Source organism: Macaca thibetana, chromosome 5 (genome assembly GCF_024542745.1).
Source record: "Macaca thibetana thibetana isolate TM-01 chromosome 5, ASM2454274v1, whole genome shotgun sequence".
NCBI lineage: Eukaryota > Metazoa > Chordata > Mammalia > Primates > Cercopithecidae > Macaca > Macaca thibetana.
Window position 1 is genome coordinate 36,945,209 of NC_065582.1, and position 20,064 is coordinate 36,965,272.

At 36.0% G+C, this 20,064-nt stretch overlaps 2 protein-coding genes across 4 annotated transcripts in view; one reads left to right on the plus strand and one right to left on the minus strand.

Moving 5' to 3' along the window:
• The window catches only part of LOC126954972 (peptidyl-prolyl cis-trans isomerase FKBP1A), a 1,061,339-nt gene that overhangs the window by 197,929 nt on the left and 843,346 nt on the right, over window positions 1-20,064 (plus strand). The gene's annotated exons all lie outside the window — the stretch shown is intronic.
• ARFIP1 (ADP ribosylation factor interacting protein 1) overlaps window positions 1-20,064 on the minus strand; it is a 130,596-nt gene that overhangs the window by 36,849 nt on the left and 73,683 nt on the right. Inside the window, exons 3-5 of one of the 3 annotated variants that reach the window (XM_050791074.1) lie at window positions 10,174-10,282; window positions 4,354-4,449; window positions 2,332-2,444 (exon numbers count right to left, since the gene is read on the minus strand). In XM_050791074.1, coding sequence (XP_050647031.1) covers window positions 2,332-2,444; window positions 4,354-4,449; window positions 10,174-10,282 — 318 coding nt within the window. The other 2 variants (XM_050791076.1, XM_050791077.1) reach the window with 2 other exon arrangements.

Consider the following 20,064-nt stretch of genomic DNA (forward strand, 5'->3'; position numbering starts at 1 on the left):
TTAACTCCATAGAATCATGTAAGTCAGATACTTTCTTTTTCTTTTTTGACCTAGATTAAAATATTCAAGTTAAGTTCTACTGAAAAAAACTGTCATTTAAAAATAAATAAAATAAAAAGAATTTTGTACTAAATTCTTAAATTACATGCAAAGATCAATGATAAAACGAATACTTCATTTTCTAATTGTATTTCTACCATGTTTAGATGGCATTTTCTCTTCTCTATATGCATTTAATTGCAACATAATGACTTGAATAAACATATAAAGAAAATAATGCCTCCTTCACATAGTATTATACCATATGTATAACATTTTAAAGAGCTGTCATTTTCTATTTTTTATTTTTTTTTTGAGACGGAGTCTCGCTCTGTCACCCAGGCTGGAGTGCGGTGGCCGGATCTCAGCTCACTGCAAGCTCCGCCTCCCGGGTTCACGCCATTCTCCTGCCTCAGCCTCCCGAGTAGCTGGGACTATAGGCGCCCGCCACCTCGCCCGGCTAGTTTTTTGTATTTTTTTAGTAGAGACGGGGTTTCACCGTGTTAGCCAGGATGGTCTTGATCTCCTGACCTCGTGATCCGCCCGTCTCGGCCTCCCAAAGTGCTGGGATTACAGGTGTGAGCCACCGCGCCTGGCCAGAGCTGTCATTTTCATTAGCACAAATTTTTAATAGGCTAAATGTGCCATATTAATACGAGATAAATATGGAATCTCAATAGTGATTCAACTCAGATTATTGTAGAGATAAGAGATGCAAGATAAGAAACAGATAATAATACATAAACACATAGGAATAAATAGATAACGAAGAAGGAAAACATCAAGTAAACAACATGAGAGGAAGGGTCAAATGAACAAAAAGCTTAAACTTGCTCAGTCTAGCTTCATGCTAGAAAGGGAATTCAAAGCAGTAGGCAAATATAGCCTTATGAACAAAGTTACAGAAGTATGAGAAAGCACAGATTGTTTAGGAAGTTTCTGGGTAATTTGGTACGAATAACTTGATCCATAGATAGAAAAGAGGCAGAGACAAAGTGGGAAAGGTAGATAGAGGTCAGATTTATGCCACTCTAAAAACAGTGGGGACTGACTGAAGGATTTTAAGCAAGAGGGAACCCACATTAGGCAGGGTGGAACATGTAATCTTAGAGAATTGGTTAAGAAGTTGTTACAGGAATGTGAGAGTAATAAATATGAACTATGGCTGTGAAGGCTGGGATTGACAGCAGGGGAAAAGGTGAAAGAATATTAAGAAGGCAGAATGCATAGGACTTAATGACTGACTGGCTATGTGGAATCAGCAAGAAGATGGAATAGAAATCTGTGAATATTTTAGAAGAAGAGTTTAGTTTAAGCAGGCATCACTTTTTGAAGACTACCATTGGGATTTCTCAGATTCTACACTGACATGAGCTAAATAATTTTTGGACAGAGTCATGTAACATGTTTCAGGGAGGTTTTACCATCTTAAGAAAACCTATACTTTGGAAGAAGACTTCTAGATCATATTTTTAAGGCATTAACTGAAAGAATAAATTCACTTCTGTTTTACTATTGAGAAGATGTAAGAAAAGCCTGTTCGGTATAAAATATAGACAATTCCTAACTTACCAATCACTAGACCCACAATCAGTTCACGAATATAGGGAGAATTGTGGCTAATGCTCTAACCTGAGTGCTAGGGCTTTCATCCTAACTATTCCACGAATTCTACAGTCTTGTCCCTGTAAAAATTCAAAAGGTACTAAGTGGATTTGGGGGTTGAGCTGTTTGTAATACATCAAATACAATATGGGTTAAATAATTTGCTTATTTGTTTTATGGAGGGCGTAAGAAAAATAATCACCAATTACTCTGAAGCAATGCAAGTAAGAATGTTAACAAACTTTAGAAACACAACTCACTTGCAATCCAGTGTTGCCCATATAGTTAATGCTTAGTTATTATAGTAAAATCAGAGAATTTCAAACTTTGTGGAACTAATATACCTCTCTTGACCTTCAGCTCCTATAAAGTATCAAAAGGAGGGGAAGGAGCAAATATATCTATAGTAGCAGCTAAATAAATTCCAAAGCAGGACATGTCTTCAATTATGTACATTATCAGTTAATAAGCATTTTAATAGCTTTACTCTTTTGTACTAAATTCTTAAATTACATGCAAAGATCAATGATAAAACGAATACTTCATTTTCTAATTGTATTTCTACCATGTTTAGATGGCATTTTCTCTTCTCTATATGCATTTAATTGCAACATAATGACTTGAATAAACATATAAATAAAAATTTTTTAGAGCCATTTAGGGTGGAAACATTAAATAATTACAAACCTTATAGGTGTTTAGACTCCATTTTCTAACAAGTTCTAACTTTTCCATTGCAGGATTTTTAATTTCATCTGCTAGAATAACTGGTCCACTTTTTGTCTGTGTTCTCTGGCCACCTGCAAGGTAACAAAAGATAAAAACACAATCCAGATGAAGACAAGCAGGGAAAGAAAACAAAACCCTGACATTGTTCAAATTAAAATACTTGCATCTAAAAAAAAGAAAAAAGGTTCCCACAAAGTAAAGAACTAGAACTTCCTGGAATTGCTGAGGATAGTTTCCTAATTACTTAAACAACACTTCTGTCCATTAAACACAAATGCCATGTGACTTATCTGTCTTCTTTAAACAAACAAACAAAAAACAAACCTGCCGCAATCAGCTTTATTTTCTATATAAGCTGTGGTTTACTTTAAGAAAAATAAAATTTCCACAACTAATCTTATACACTAATGACACTAAAAAAGAAGTATCTTGGTCAATAAAAATCTAAACGGCCACACGTATCCCCCACAGTGATCTTTCATTGTAATGTGCAGACTACAACAACAATAGAATGTTGCGGGCCGGGCGCGGTGGCTCAAGCCTGTAATTCCAGCACTTTGGGAGGCCGAGATGGGCGGATCACAAGGTCAGGAGATCAAGACCATCCTGGCTAACACGGTGAAACCCCGTCTCTACTAAAAAATACAAAAATCTAGCCGGGCGAGGTGGCGGGCGCCTGTAGTCCCAGCTACTTGGGAGGCTGAGGCAGGAGAATGTCGTAAACCTGGGAGGCGGAGCTTGCAGTGAGCTGAGATCCGGCCACTGCACTCCAGCCTGGGCGACAGAGGGAGACTCCGCCAAAAAAAAAAAAAAAAAAAAAAAAAAAAAAAAACAAACAATAGAATGTTGCTATAATTTTGGAGAATTTGAAAAAATTAATTCAAATTTCATATAGTTGTTCAATTCAAATAGTCATTAAAGATATGTTATCACTAGTATGAAAGGCTGGGTTGAAACAAGATCTACATTGTACCTCTTTTTTCTCAAAAGATCACACAAAAAAGGCAAGAAAACCAAAAAGAGCCATAATGAATAAAGAAGCAGTGTGAATTCCTGACAATGTACTCTTCCAACAATTAAGAATTTTTGATATGAAAGCAACTCTAAAACTATATACTTCTTAATAGTAAAATACTTTTCACAGTCAAAATATTTTTCATTTCAGTTTCGGGATGGAAAGTTTCTAATAATTTAAAAAGAATAATGAAATAAAGAGAAAACTTAGGATCGGCAAAAATTTCTTCTCTTACCTATTCCTATAACCAGACCAATCTTTCCCATAGCTTTACCAGTCCAAGAACAAGAATGGTATATAAAATAGAACACATTTAAGAATTTACAAAATTCTCATAAAACAAAATATAAATGTTAACATTTCATATAAGAAGAAACATGGAGTTCATTTTCTCTCCCGTTTTTATAGTCCAGTAACAGTAAAGTGCAGAGCAAATTGAATGTGAAGATATTGATTTTCCCAAGTATTTTTCATTGGGTATAATTGGTAAATTAATAGTATTGTGTTGCAATCTGCAAACTATTTGTAAGTTAAAGCTAAAAGTAAGAAGACAAGACCTTTTTCACTTAACCCATTCTTAAAAACAACCAACCTAATTGTTGAAGGTTGTTTTTCCTTTAACTGAAAATAGAAGGCAGAGCTGCAAAGATGAGTTTAGGATCAAACGGTAAACCTACATATTCCAGAGCAAAGAAAGAATGTTTTAAAGCAAATCAAATTTTATAATGTTTTAATTTTAAAACGGATTAAGTTTCAGCTATGAGATACAGCCTAATTATTCTGAAAAGCCAGAAAGATAGGATACAGTTAGAAAAATTATTTCCTTTATTGTTAATAAGACAGCCACCAAAAAAGTCAGAATAACACACACCTAAGAATATAAAGCAAGTGATTATGAAACTGAGTAAATTAGTGTAGCTTCAGCAGTAGCAAGAAGGGCTTTATCCAATCAGTGCAGTGAATACCTGCAGGAACAATTAAATCACTTCCTTGTTGAGCCAGTCGACTAGCTGCAACCCTGCTAGGAGACATAACAGATGGCAGTGGCGGTGCTGGGGAACCTGAAAAGGTAGACATTTTAACTGTGAAAATCCTTTTCCTCCTCCACATACTGTACATTTTGAATATAGGGTTACTGATATTTCCTTTAAAATATTCAAACACTAGGATTAAAAATTGGAATTAATATATTTATTTTCTTTCAGGGAAGGACTAATAATAAATGTATGCTACCAGGCTCACTTTTTATATAAACTTTTCATCAAACTATCAAAACTAAACAAAATATGTAACTATATGATGAAATCTGGTAAGATGACATCTAACCAGGATTTTAACTGGACTCTACTATTTCCAAAATCAGTTAACAGAATGTGAATACAGTCCCATAGTTGCATGATTTAAAGCTTCAGTAAATATTTCATAACTTGCTACTCTCATATATGAAGGAAAAGCTCTTCAAGTAAAAATTCAAAGGCATGTAAGGGATATTAAAACATGCTTTCATATCTCTTACAAGAAATGTGAATGAATTACAGCCTTCACAGGAATTGCAGCCAAAAATTTCAAATCATAAACCAAATGTCATATAGTGTGTCTCATTGCTATTCATAACGTGGACGTAGGGGACCTTCTGCAATTCGCCTGGATGCTTGTTAGAAATGCAAAATCTCAGTCCCTGCCCCAGTCCTACTAAACCCAAGCCTGCATTTTCATAAGATTTCCCCAGGTGATTTATATGTACTTTGAAATTTGAGAAGTGCTGATATAGAGTATTTTTTGACATTATAAGAATCACTTTTGGAGCTTTTCAAACGTACCTGGGATACTCAACAAGATCTACTGATTTTCACTGAAACAGGCATCTTTTGCAAAAGCCACTCAAGATGATTCTCAAACACAATTAAGTTTGAGAACCAGAGGAAACAACACCATTTTTGAATGAAACACAACTAAGTTTTAAATTCTAACACTGAGTTTAAAATTCTGGCTCTATCTACCACATGACATCAGGAACACCCTGGCAAATTACTAAACACCTCTGAGCCTTAATTATCTACAAAGTAAGAAATATTGACTACTGGCTGAGCTGTGTCTCATACTTGTAATCCCAGCACTTTGGGAGGCAGAGGCAGGTGGATTGCTTGAGCTCAGGAGTTGAAGACCAGCCTGGGCAACATGGCAAAACACCACTTGCTGGGCATGGTGGCACAAGCCTGTAGTCCCAGCTACTCAGAGGTTGAGATAGAAGGACTGCTTGAGCCCAGGAGGAGGAGGCTGCAGTCGGCCGAGATCGCACCATTGCACTCCAACCTAAGTGACAGAGCCAGACCCTGGTCTCAACTAAAAAAAAAAGAAAAAAAGAAAGAAACACTGATTACCCAACATTGTTGCTAATGTCTAGCATTAAACAAAAAAAAAGGAGTAATAAATTTTTAAAACTGAAAAATTATTAAAGTCCTTCCATGTTTAGCTGAGAATATTTTAATGTCTATAATGTACTTTTATTTCAACTACACTCTTCCCCAGTTCTCTGGAAAAAATATAATGCATTACGTTCATAATTAAATTTCCTAATAAGAAAGACACGTCTACTTTCTTTACTTACTATTAGTAATAATTGGTCATATCCCAGTTGTACTAAATTCTGATATAGAAACAGTCATGAGTTCTAACAGTATAAAATAAACCTTAACTTGAACTGGATCTCACATTAAAATTCAAACACGCAATAGATCTAAACTAAATAGACTGTTGTTAACTTTCAAAGTGAGAGATATTTGTCTCTTTAAATTTGTTAAATTATAAAATTTAAAACCAGAAGGGATGATGGAAATCAACTAAACTCTCACATTAAACGGTAAGATTAATGAAGCTCAGAGAGGTTCAAATAGTTTCTTACTAGAGACTCAGATGTTCTGAACACCATAATATCTCCATTATTAAATTCAATACAGAAATCACTAATCTACAAGTTACTTGCTGAGTTGGAAGGCATTTTAATAGGTTATCCAGTCCGATCACCATTTTAAACAAAGACTGTATCTCTATTGTCAAAGGCATAAAGGATTCTAAATAAGAAAGTGTAAAATAAAAGAAGACTACCGCACTTCCATGTCTTGACCCCAGGAATAGGAGCTCTATTGTTCTAGTTATTACAGTTTATTAATCTTGCATAAGAAATAAACCATGGCACTACATGAGATGTGTATAACATATATAACAAATGAAATGTAACTCTCCAAAGTAAAATAGCAAATAATGTAGTGTGGCTGTAACTGGGACTTCAGCTTTTTTGATTTACCTTCAAAGGTAATTATCGCTTCTCTGTATCTTTAATACTTTAAGCTTTTAAACAACTGTTACCAAAATCATTCACCAATACCAACTAAAAAATAAATAATAATATAGGATCTCTCAATAATACAGGATCTTACTAACTGGCTAAATTTGGGGAATTAAATCTATTGCATCTCAACAACAAAAATCTAGAAGATGAATACATATGTACAAAGATTTATACCCCCATTAAAACAAAACCCTGGTACAAAGTACACTTAACTCTTATGAGTTTTGATTTATTCATGATTTCCACTATTACTGATTCTGTAACATCTTTGGTGCTAGGCAGATTTCAATATTTGTTGTTTTTAAGTTGAAGTATAACTTTTAAATCTGCACTAGATAGATGAAAAAGTAGATGGTTAATACTCTCCTTGTTAACTGTTTAAGCAAATAGTCATAATTTATCATTTAGTCATCTTTCCAGAGAGCTAACACAGTCCTAATTCCTTTAAGATTTTTTCGTAAGACCTGTTTTCCAAATGGTAATCATTGTATGTTATTCTTTCTCATGTTCATTCCAATTTATCTACATATATCTTAAAATAATCACAACTTTCCAACAAATGCTTAACTAATTTAAGTATAGCAGCAGAATGATTATTTTCCTAATACACTGATCAACAATACAGTTTGGATTTTTAAATGTTTTATACACTCAGTTCAGAGAGACATACATTACTGCCATTATCATGAAATATATTTTCTTATTCCAATTGGAAGAATTAGGACGTTATCTATAAGCAAGTGAAACTGATGGGCATTTTAATGCTCATGTATACCAGTTCATAATGGCCAACTGATTTCAATTATTGTATAATACCATTATACAATAACATTAAGGGTAAAAATGGCAGCTAAATAATTTCATTAAAAATATTTAGGCCAGGCGTGGTGGCTCACGCCTGTAATCGCAGCACTCTGGGAGGCTGAGGCAGGCAGATCATGAGGTCAGGAAATCAAGACCATCCTGGCTAACGCAGTGAAACCCCGTTTCTATTAAAAAATACAAAAAATTAGCCGGGCGTAGTGGCAGGCGCCTGTAGTCCCAGCTACTCGGGAGGCTGAGGCAGGAGAATGATGTCAACCCAGGATCGCGCCACTGCACTCAAGCCTGGGCAACAGAGTAAGACACTGTCTCAAAAAAAAAAAAAAAAAAAAAAAATTTTTAATCTTACTGATACATCAGAAAAATTATTTTAATGAGCAAAATTAAGATCATTCAATTGCCATGTCTAATACATAAAAGCTGAGTGACGTCTAATATAATCACAATGAGCCTGGCTATTGCATAGTATAAACAAATCATTCAGTTGCCATGTTAATAGTGAAATTAGTTTTTTATTCAATGTCAACATTTAAATTTTAGAATTGGTGATTAGTCAAAAAATGGTACCAAATTATGCAAAGTAAGCTTTATATTTTTCAGCACTCATAGTTTTAGGTACTCAGTCAGTTCTTCCAAATTCAAAGTTATCCCTGATATAAGAATGCCACGATGCTTCAGAATGACTACTAATACATTGACATGATTGCTCCCTTTATTTTTCTAAACATAAGAATGAAAAGAGAAAAAAAATGTCAGTAGACAGTCCATTCATTTCATAGCCTAAAGTAGAGGATATACTGGATTATCCTAAATGTCTATTTCCAGGACCCATATAGCAGAGAATATACTTCAAAATCTAAATTGTTATTTAAATAAAGTATTGGCCAACTGTACAATAAAAAAATACAGAATATGGCCGGGTGCGGTGGCTCACTTTGGGAGGCTGAGGTGGGTAGATCATGAGTTCAGGAGTTCAAGACCAGCCTGGCCAACATGGTGAAACCTCATCTCTACTAAAAATACAAAAATTAGCCTGGTGTGGTGGCAGGCACCTGTAATCCCAACTACTTGGGAGGCTGAGGCAGGAGGATCGCTTGAACTAGGGGGGTGGAGGTTGCAGTGAGCCGAGATCATGCCACTGTACTCCAGCCTGGGCAACAGAGTGAGACTCTGTCTTTTTAAAAAAAAAATACAGAATACTAATATCTGCTAGAGGGCTATGGTTTACAAGGCATGGACATAACTTTCTTCATTTTGTAAAATTTAATGCAGCATTAAAAGTAATATGCGCTTAATTGAACTGAACATAAACTATAGCTACACTTTACAATCCTGTCTAGAACATCTATTTCCCACATCTAAATGTTTACATGGCTTTACTTTCGCTTGAGTTAAAAAAAAAAAAAAAAAGTTTACAAAAGTTATCACAAGTAAAAGCATTAAGAAAGGAGGCAATATTTTCCTATTAAAAACAGACATAGATATGAGATGTATGCAGAAAAGAGTTAACATAGCAGGTCTAACTGCCTATCCTTAAAAAGGCTGGCATGCGGGAACTTGAATTTTGGGAGGATTCCCTCCATTGCCAGAATGATTACGAGTGCCTCACTGTGCTTAAGCTGTTTACCTGCAATGTGGCCTATGCTGCTTACCTGCTTTCCTTCAGGAAGTCTAGAATCTTGTTATGTAACAGACAGAGAAACCTATGTGATCAGCTCCCCATAAAAATCCCAAGCATGGAGTTTCTAAATGAGCTTCCCTAGTTAGCAAAATTTCACATATGTTGTCAGTCTCACTGCTGGAGGAATTAAGCAAGTCCTGTGCGATTAGGCTGGGAGAAGATTCTTGGAAGCTTATGCCTGGTTTTCCTCAGACTTAGCTTATGCACTTTCTGCCTTTACTGATTGTGCTTGCTACTCTCATTACAATAAATCATAGCCATGAGTGTCACTATGTAAGTCCTGTGAGTTCTCCTAGCAAATTACTGATTTGGTTAAAGGAATGTTTAAAGAATAATAATTTGGCAGACACGTAAGAACAGCTTGGAAGAGTCAGAAACTGAGGCAAGATCAATCATAAGATACCACTGTATCTCAGGTATTCAATAGCTACACTTTAGGATAGAGAGGTGGTCAAAAGAATGGAGAGAAGGGGTGAAATTTGGGAATAATTAAGAGTAATTAAAATACAAACTTTTAATGAGTGTGGTCTTGGAGACCTTCTATATAACGTAAAAAGTTCATTTTTCTATTTGCTTTGAAATAAGAAATCTGTATTTACGAAAATCAACACTGATTTATAAATTTCATAGTTACAAGTTAAAATAATCTACGTCTACATTTCTGATATAATTTTTGTTTTTATTTCAGTATTTTACAACCAATTCTTAAATAATAACCAGTGATATCATGCACATTGATCTGTTTATATAAAGGAGACTACTGAAATAATTCCTATAATACTTAAATTGAAGAGCAAAAGGATGACATTTATAATCAATGTTTTATCACAGAATGAAAGGCCTTCATTCTTGTGCTTTATTAATAAAGGTAGCATTTGGTGAACTTCTCCCATCCTCCACCCCAGCCATCTTTACAAATATATGGGCTCTTACCTTGAAATGCTCCTGCTTCAATAACCCCCTCTTTGGTATTGTCAAAGCCATGAGATGTAATTTGAGTTTCTGAGAGACCAAGTCCAGATGGTAATGAATGCTTCAAATCCTTAGCAAGAGTTAAATAAAATAAAAAAAACTTTGTAAAAAATCCCACATGATGTAACAGTTCAGAATAATTGTATCCTTTTAATCAAATCATAGATTATTTTTCTCTCTGCTATGCAGTATTCCCTTATGCTGTCATGGCATTCTATAATGATGTATAATCAGCAGCAAATACAGCAAGATTTGTATTAAGTGGTATTGTGTACATCACATACAATACACTTTCATCATTCTGGAATTAAGCAGCAGGCAGATATTAAAATTCAATGTAAAAATTTTAATCTTACTGATACATCAGAAAAATTATTTTAATGAGCAAAATTAAGATCATTCAATTGCCATGTCTAATATGTAAAAGCTGACTGATGTCTAATATAATCACAATGAGCCTGTCTAATGCGTAGTATAAACAAATCACTCACTTGCCATGTTAATTTCTCTTCCATTTCAAGAGGGCTTCTCTGACTTCAATCAGGGTGAGGTAAACAAAACTGTATTTAGATTTACATTGCACAATGAAAATAGTTAACCTAACTGCAAATTAGCCTGTAACAGAACCTTATTATAATAAAAATAATATTCAACACTGAGTCTTAAGAGCTTAAAAAGTATAAAAAGTCAAGAAGCAAAACGTTCTTTAAAAGGCACAATCCTAGTTAAGTATATTCTAAGTTTTTTTTTTTCCAGAACTTTGTAAATTAAATCTCAGGGCTTAAATAATAATTAGGCAAAAAGGCCAAGTAAAACTGTAAAATCACCAGGAAGTAAAGCTGAGGCTACGGTCCACTGGCTTCAAGTGATGCAACAATTATTAATAATGTAGACTTAAATCTGGCCTATCCACATGACTAGAACTTCAGAGAAATCAAACTGAAATGAAGGCATTCAATCCAAAATAAAACCACTTTTCTATTTACCTTTATTAAATTTTCATGGGAATTTCAGGGCTATGACAAGTTAAAAGTAAACACAGCTAGTAAGCTAAATTTTTAGACTGATCATAGTTTGAGATAGCAGATTTTAGATCATAAATATATATAACTAGTGTTATATATTTTTTCGAATCCATTACACCTTTTCTTGATGTAGTGGTAAAGAATAGAGCCTATAGCAGGGGTCCAGGATATTTCTCCAAAAACAGTTACACTTTTTTTTTTTTAAACCTAGGACAAAACATACACATCTTAATCAGTAGGTGAAGGCAATATGCAATCAAAAAGGAAAGTATATAACAATTTATAATGTAGTTAAGAATTCAGAAGAGGGAATGATCAGTGTGCATTCAACAGAAGAAAAGTCTTAATGGAAGAGATGGATTCTAAGCTGCATCAATGACCAACATGGACGATACGGAATGTTGGAGGGATGGAATAGTAGAAAAAAAACCTAGTAGAAAAACTTTTGGAGGACAGGGTGGGTAGCACTGGGAAGTCATTATCATATTATTGGGATAGCATGGAGGCCAGCAACTAGGCTCCCATGGCCAACGTTGCTAAATGTCTATGTTGCAAGATAGGGGTAAATGAATCAGAAAATTTTGAGTAACGGGTTTACTTGATTTGGTTAAAGGATTGCTTAAAGAATATTAATTTGGCAGACATGTAAGAACAGCTTGGAAGAGTTAGAAACTGAGGCAAGATCAATCATAAGATACCACTGTATCTCAGGTACTCAAACAGTTAAAGTTTAGGATAGACAGGTGACCAAAAGAATGGACAGAAGGGATGAAATTTAGGAATAATTAAGAGTAATTAAAATACAAACTTTTAATGAAAATTCAGGGTATAGAGATATGTCAAATATAATAATAAAGTGGTATAGCTAAGATAATATATACTACTGAAATAAGAAGCCCTTTCAGAAGTTAATTCCCATAATCATGAACCGAAATGCAAAGGGATTATTAAATCACTAGCCAAGAAGATTTGATCTTAAACAATCATATCTGCTCTGCTACTGAAGTAAAAATAGTATAGGACAAGTTAAGTGATATGGTTGTATAATATAACTTGAAAACACCCTATTTTGGAATGTTTGCTGAAGAAGTTTCCATCTGGATTCTAATGTTCTCCTAAATGTACTCCTTAAATGTACTTGATGTTTTTCTTGACCAATGTATAAGCCATCCTCAATTACCCTTTCTTCCTGAAGTTTTTCACTATTTTCAATGTAGAACTTACTAACTTACACATCATAGAAATACAGTAAGAATGACTTGGTTCATCATCCCTGTACTTCTGAGAAAAGGTATATGCTGTAAATGAAAATAGATAGCTATAAAGAATAGAAACAAAACAGTTCCTAAATATGAATAGAATCTTCCAGGTGCTAGGCCATACAGTCATGCTTTTCTCTACTTTGCATCATCTTTGGAGGACTCTCTGGGACTCTATTACGACCAGGTACCCAGGTCCAGAGTATGCTGAATCTCTATCACTAAACTTCTTTAGTTAACCATGAACATTTATTAGAATACATGATTTCAAATTAAATACATCGAATATAATTTCCATTCTGAAAGGTCGAGTTTTACATTGCTTAAAACTATTCTTACATATTTTCACTAAAACATTTTAAAAACTGAAGTATAAAAAAGCCAATTTGGTTCAATTAAATTAAAAATAGTTTTTAAAATTCCCTACAGATTCTAACACCTAAGAACGCAAAAACAGACACCCATATACTGACCTCCTACTGTCTGTTAATAACATTTGTAGGCTGTCTATGAAATCTAAAAATCTACCTTGTCATAAGTATCTTTGTTTAATTTTAGCCATTTTAGTTTCATCCATTCAATCTTAAATCTCCAATTTTGCAGCTTGGTTTCCTTTTTCTAGCTAAACAAATACCTGTCCAGTTACTGACTAATTTATTATTGGAAATAAATTAAATGGAGGGGATTGTGTCTGGGAATGGCTCCTTTATCCTGTAGTTCTCAACACTGGGATTTCATCACACTGGCAGTGAGATGTGTATAAAGTGATTTGTTACTAATAGTAGTTGAAAGCAAAACATTTATCAACTTCAGTGTGTAAAGTATTCATATTACCGTAGGTTCAAGGTAATCTCTGTGACTCTTTCATTGCATTTTAGTATGATTTTTGGACTCAGAGATACAGGGTGGAATTTCAGACGGCAAACAAAATTGTTTAGCACTTTGGACATCAGTGAAAATGTCTGAGAACTAGCTCTGATTTCAAATGCATCCATTATTTCAAAAAATAATAACTAGCCCTCATTTGATGAGGCAGTTTGATATAATGGATGCAATGTGGGCTCTGAAGTCAGCTCAGATATACCTGAGTTTGAATCCTGGCTCCAGTCACTTAATGGCTGCATAACCCCAGGCAACTAGTCTGAGTTGCTGAGTTTCTTGACTGTAAAATGATAATGTTAAGGGATAATTATTCTTACCTCATAGACAACATACAAAAAGTACACTACAACATCTGGTACTTCAAGTATTAATGTCTTTCTCCTTCATCCCAATTTTTAAATAGTACTCTTCTGGAGACTAGAAGTTGGAATGATGAAAGATTATTTTCTTATATTTAAAACTGACCATTATATCTAAGAATGTATTTTCATACCATTTAGGATTAGTGATTTTTATTTTCTGAGTGACAAAGTCATGAAATTATAAGTATTTCCACCCTTAGTATTATGCTTACAACCCCATCTTAATTATATTAGAGCATGCCTAGATGTGAAACTAACCATATAATTAACTTCTGATATCCAGTGACTTTAAACAGAGCAACTAGATAGAAGTTACAAGTCCAAGAGATCTGTTTTAAAATGTATAAAACAATATCTTTAGTAGAAATAGAGTTTCTCAGTGAGAGACCAAAAAATGTTGGGAAAAAGATATGCTTTAAAGGGAAGGTGATGAGTTTGATACAAAAAGTGAGGAAGGTACAGAGTACAAACCAAAAAACGCAAGAAAAGCCTAGCTGCAAGATCATTAAAAGTAAGTACCTTCAGTAGCGAAAGGAATGTTTTCATACTAAGAGAATTTGAAAGAGATTTTGAAAGAGAAATTGAAAGATTTCTCTAAAGAGAATTTGAAAGATAAACTGGTCTTTGAAACAGTCATTGGAACACTTGTGAAAATCCTCAAGACTACAAGCTTGGGAATTCTGAAGAACATCACTCTATATTCAATAAGTGAGGCATCTGAGGAATTCTAGACCCCAAGACACATGATTGGTTAACTACTGTACATAAAATCCAAATCAAACTCCTTCTTTCAAAGAGATAAACTGGTCAGGCATGGTGGTTCACACCTGTAATCCTAGCACTTTGGGAGGTCGAGACAAGAGGATTGCTTGAGCTCAGGAATTTGAGACTAGCCTAGGCAACGTGGCAAAACCCCAACTCTAAAAAAATACAAAAATTCAGCTGGGCATGGTGGCATGCGCCGGCAGTCCCAGCTACTTGGGAGGCTGAGGTGGAAGGATGGCTTGAGCCCAGGCGACAGAGGTTGCCGTGAGCCAGTTCCTGTGACTGTCCTATAGACTGGACAGCAGAGCCAGACTCTGCCTCAAAAAAACAAAAACAAAAAGCAAAAAAGAGAGATAAACTAGTAAGTTTCTTATATAGGAAAATAAAAATATTGGTCTTGGGTCTCAAATGGGTCTCTCAAAACATTAGATTTCCAACTAAAAGTCTTTTTACCATCTGGTTTGGATATGAGGTTTGGATCAGAGATTTACAGGGCTTGCTCCTTTGAAGATAACCTACAACATAGCAATCCCCTCCAACCCCCACAAAAGAACTCCCTATTCCCCTTACCTTGTTCTATTTTTCTCATAGCAGTGACTACTAAGTGATATATTATGTGTATATCTGTTTATTTTTGTGACCCCTCACTATACTATAGCCGTCATGAGAGCAGGGTTGTTGTCTATTTTGTTTACTGCTATATACCCAGCACCTGAAATAGTACCTGAGATATAGGAGGATCAAATAAATATTTGAATAGATAAATAATGAATTTGTTGAATGAACTAAAGGATTTATGATTCAATGCCATGTAGATTAAGAAGCTGCAATAATAACAGGTTTATTATGAAATATAATTTAATGCATATTTGCTTATTCTTACATTAGACTTTTTGGGCAGAGAAAGAGGTAAGGTACACTCCTTGCCATCTCATTGGAGACAAGATATACATTAACATAAAAGTTGAACATGGTGCCAAAGTAAAGACACTAAGTATCAGAGGAATTCAGAATAGACTAAGTACATAAAAAACAAATAGGAAAGAAGAAAGCACTGCCTGAGCTATGGAACATAAATTATTTATTTACTTATTTTATTTTACTTTTTTGAGATAAGGTCTGGCTCTATCACCCAGGCTGGAGTGCAGTGGTGCAATCTGGGCCCACTGTAACCTCCACCCCCTGGGCTCAAGCCATCCTCCCACCTCAGCCTCCCAAGTAGCTGGGGATTACAGACATGCACCACCACACCCGGCTAATTTTTGTATTTTTAGTAGAGACTAAAAATACAAAGAGTTTCGCCATGTTGCCCCAGCTGGTCTCAAACTCATGAACTCAAGTGATCCACCCATTTCAGCCTCCCAAAGTGCTGGAATTACAGGTATGACCCAACAGGCATGGCTTATTTATTTACTTATGTATTGAATCAACATCTAATGACCATCAACTTCATGACAGCCACTGCTCTAGACACTACAGACATGGCAGTGTAGGAAAAACAGATAAAGTCCCTGCCCACATAGACTCATGTTCTGGGGGGTGGGGACATAGGGAGGGAGGAGATTGATAGTAAACAAACATAGGTGGTAATAAGTCCTGCAATTAAGTAATAAACAAGTAAATAAGTTTTTGTTTTTGTTTTTAAAGGCAGGATAAGAGGGATAGAGAGTGACAGACAAAGGTTGCCACTTCAGATGCAGGATTCTGGGAAGGTCTCTCTGAGGAGATAAATTGTGAAGAGAGTCCTGAACAAAGTGAGGGAGTAATAAGCTGGGTTGTTGAGGCACTGGTGTTATTAAACTAAACTATCCTAACTGATATTAATGTATATTGGAAATATACAAAGCAAGAACTGTCTATATATTACCTCATTTAATCTTGACAAACACTTGAAGTACTTACAGATGAGAAAACTGGGACACAGAAGTATGTCATTTTGATAGTAACTAGCAATATGGTTAGGACTAAGCTTCCAGAAACAATATTAACTGTAATGTATTATAAATGTAAATAGCCATAGGCAATTTATTGGATACTTAGAATTTATTTTAGCTAGTATGTTTTCTAAAAGATTTACTTAAAGAAATAGCTTTAAAAAAACACTATTTCAGAACCTGCTTAGGTTTAAGCACACTAATAGGAATATGTTCTAAAGCTGTAATTTCCTATTGGTACAAAACAAATGAACTGCCTTTATCCCATTCACTCATTTCCTAATATCACTTAAAACCTCTTGTCACAGGACAACACCCTTTTCCACTAAACATTGTTTTGAAGAACACTTAGAGTCAAAAAGAAAACATTTCTCACACTCAATTTTTACTTACTTCCTATTTTTAAACCAAGTATCCAAGTCCGTTCATTTCACTGAATAAGTGACCTTTAACTTTCTCAGTTAGTTTTTAATATCTAAAATCAATGGTTTCTAGTTTTAAATATTCCTTTTATTCATATTTATATTACTAGAATCTTCCCTTTCTGAAAGACAAATATATCACTTACAAAATAAAATGCTGTCAAATCACTGAAATAATTTGTAAACTTTGCAAGTTTGGTCATTAGGTCAACTATTTTTGGAATGGCTTTCTTGAATGTTGCCTTGCTTAAGTCTTGACAGCTTTTCAGTAGCTTATGTTTTAGTGAAGATAACAGCTTTCCTTAAGGAAAAAAGTACCAAAACACCCCTCAAAATACAAGAAATGTAAAAAACAAAACAAAACAAAACAAAAAAACCCCCTAACATCTGAACACAAACAACATACAAATGGCACAGAGTTGTCCTTTGGAAGATTGGTTCCAGGATCCCTTGGATACCAAAATACATGGATGCTCAAGTCCCTTATACAAAATGCATAATATTTGCCTATACTGTATACACATCCTCTCTGTATACTTTTAAATAATCTCTAGATTACTTACAATACCAAATACAATGTAAATGTCATGTAAATAGCTGTTATACTGTATTGCTTTTAAATCTGTATTATTTTTAATTGTATTGTTATTTTTTATTTTATTTCATTTTCCCCAAATATTTTCAATGCAGTTGGGTGAATCTGTGGATGTGGACCCTGGAATACAGAACCTGGGATAAAGACAGCTGACTGTATAGGTCCAGAATGGTTATGTTAGATGTATCCTTGGAACTTTATCAGAAAGAACAATACTCATCTGAATCATTCTCCTGTCATAGAATATCGTATAAATTTCTGGAAAAGAGATATAATAGTAGTACTATCTGGGAGCATGGGACTAAGTAATGTGTTATTAAATAGTACACATGATAGATAATTCTGATTACCTAACTTTTCAAGCAGTTATAGAGACACCTTTCATCTTGTCACCTATGGCCTCTTAGAAGAGACAACGTAAGAGAGAGGCTTCAAGTGGCTGATTAGAGGCATTTCGCACTCCCCTCCTCCATTAAAAAGAACCAAAAGAGTAGATAATCACACTTCGAATACATTATCCAAGACAGACCACTGGAATTCAACAGAAAAGTGACAGGAAATATCTAAAGCAAGGAAGGAGAAGGAAGCAAGGCAACCTGCTCTGGCAGGATCAGCTGGGAGGCAAAAGGAGACTTCCCTATATGGGAAAGAGGTAAATGACAGACCCTCAGAAGTCTACATTCCCACTGTGAACTCTTGCAATCCTAGCTACAAGAGAGCCCCTGGACCTTCATGGGCCCTTAAACAAACATAGGCAGCTGCCAGGAGACTGTGTGATGACACTGCCCCAGAAAGGAGGCTCACTCTGGGTCCCACATGCTCTCTGAGATCGAAGCATATATAGCAAGGTACCATTTCAGAACTCTGCTCCCAACAGACCTCATACTGTCCTGAAAAACAAGAGAAGCACGGACTGCTGGCCCTAGGACTTAGGTGCAAGTGACAGCAGACTACTGCATCCAGGGCTGAGGCACAAGCACTGCAGGGGCCGAGATCTGAGGGGCATAGATGTTCCCTATCCACCAGCCTAGGCTGCCGCCAGTCACTAAAGGCAGCACCACCCTCTCTAGTGGAAGTACAGAATCAGAGCTGTTGCCACCTCCCACCCACACATTCTGCACTCCACCCCTCCCCACCACAGCTAGCACACCTGTACACACCATGGGGGGCCTGAGGACAAGCCTACCCAACCTGGCTTCCCCACCCCCTACAGCTGTGCCAGAACACATAGTCTGGGGACCACAGCACTGCCCAGCCCAGTCCACTACCATGGGCACCTGAACACTCCTCCAGAGGACCTGAGGTTGGACCTACCCCCCCAGCTGCTACCACCTCAGTTGGCACCTACTTGCATGCACTCCCTGAGGGCCTGGAGAGTAGTCCGCCCAGCCCATCATAGCCACTGCCAACACCTGTGCACACTACTCAGGACCCAAACGGTCATCTGCTACTGCCACTGCCATTGCCCACGCTATGCTGGCTGTCTAGAGGTCCAAGAACCTGCCCACCTGCCTGGCCCACTGCTGCCACTACTGGCATCCAAGTAAGCCATCTGGAGGCCCAAAAATCCACTTGCCTGGACCCATTAACACTGGTGCCAGCATATACCATGCTGGGGCCAAAGGACAGGCATGCTCAGCCCACCACTGCTACAACTGGGGCCTGAAGACTATCTGGGGCCTGACATCTAAAGCAAAACTTCACCACAGCTTCCACTAATAACTGTACACTTAATCCACTGAGGAAAATCACAGATACCACTGATGCTGTATATAGCCAAAGAAATTACACAGAGTACACTACTGCATGCACAAGAATCAAAGTCAAAGCAGCCTACTCACCCAACACCATAGATACAACTTCAGGAAAAAGGCCTCCCCTACAATAGCAAATTCAAACTAATGGAGAAACGGTTAAACCAGGTATCAACGTAAAGACTCAAAAAACATGAACAAGCAAGGAAATATAATACCTCCAAAGGATCACAATGATTCTCCAGCAACAGATTCCAACCAAAAAGAAATTCAGGAAATCTTGGAAAAAGAATTCAAACTACTGATTCCCAAGATGAAGATACAAGAGAATTCTGAAAAACAATAGAGGGAAATCAGAAAAACAATTCAGGATATGAATGAGAAATTTGCCAAAGAGACAAAGATCATAAAAAAGGAAACAGAAATTCTGGAATTGAAGAATTCATTGCTTGAAATACAAAATACATTCAAAAACTTCAATAATAGACTAGTTCATGCAGAATAAAGAATCTCAGAACTTGGCTGGGTGTGGTGGCTCATGCCTGTAATACCAGCACCTTGAGAGGCTAAGGCAGGTGGATCACCAGAGGTCAGGAGTTCGAGATCAACCTGGCCAACATGGTGAAACCCCATCTCTACTAAAAAATACAAAAATTAGCTGAGTGTGGTGGCACGTGCCTGTAATCCCAGATGCACAGGTGGTTGAGGCAGGAGAATCGCTTGAACTCGGGAGGCGGAGGTTTCAGTGAGCCAAGATCGTGCCCCACTGCACTTCAGCCTGAGTGATAGAGTGAGACTCAGTCTCAAAAAGAAAAAAAGAAAAAAAAAAAGAAAAAGAATCTCAGAACTTGAAG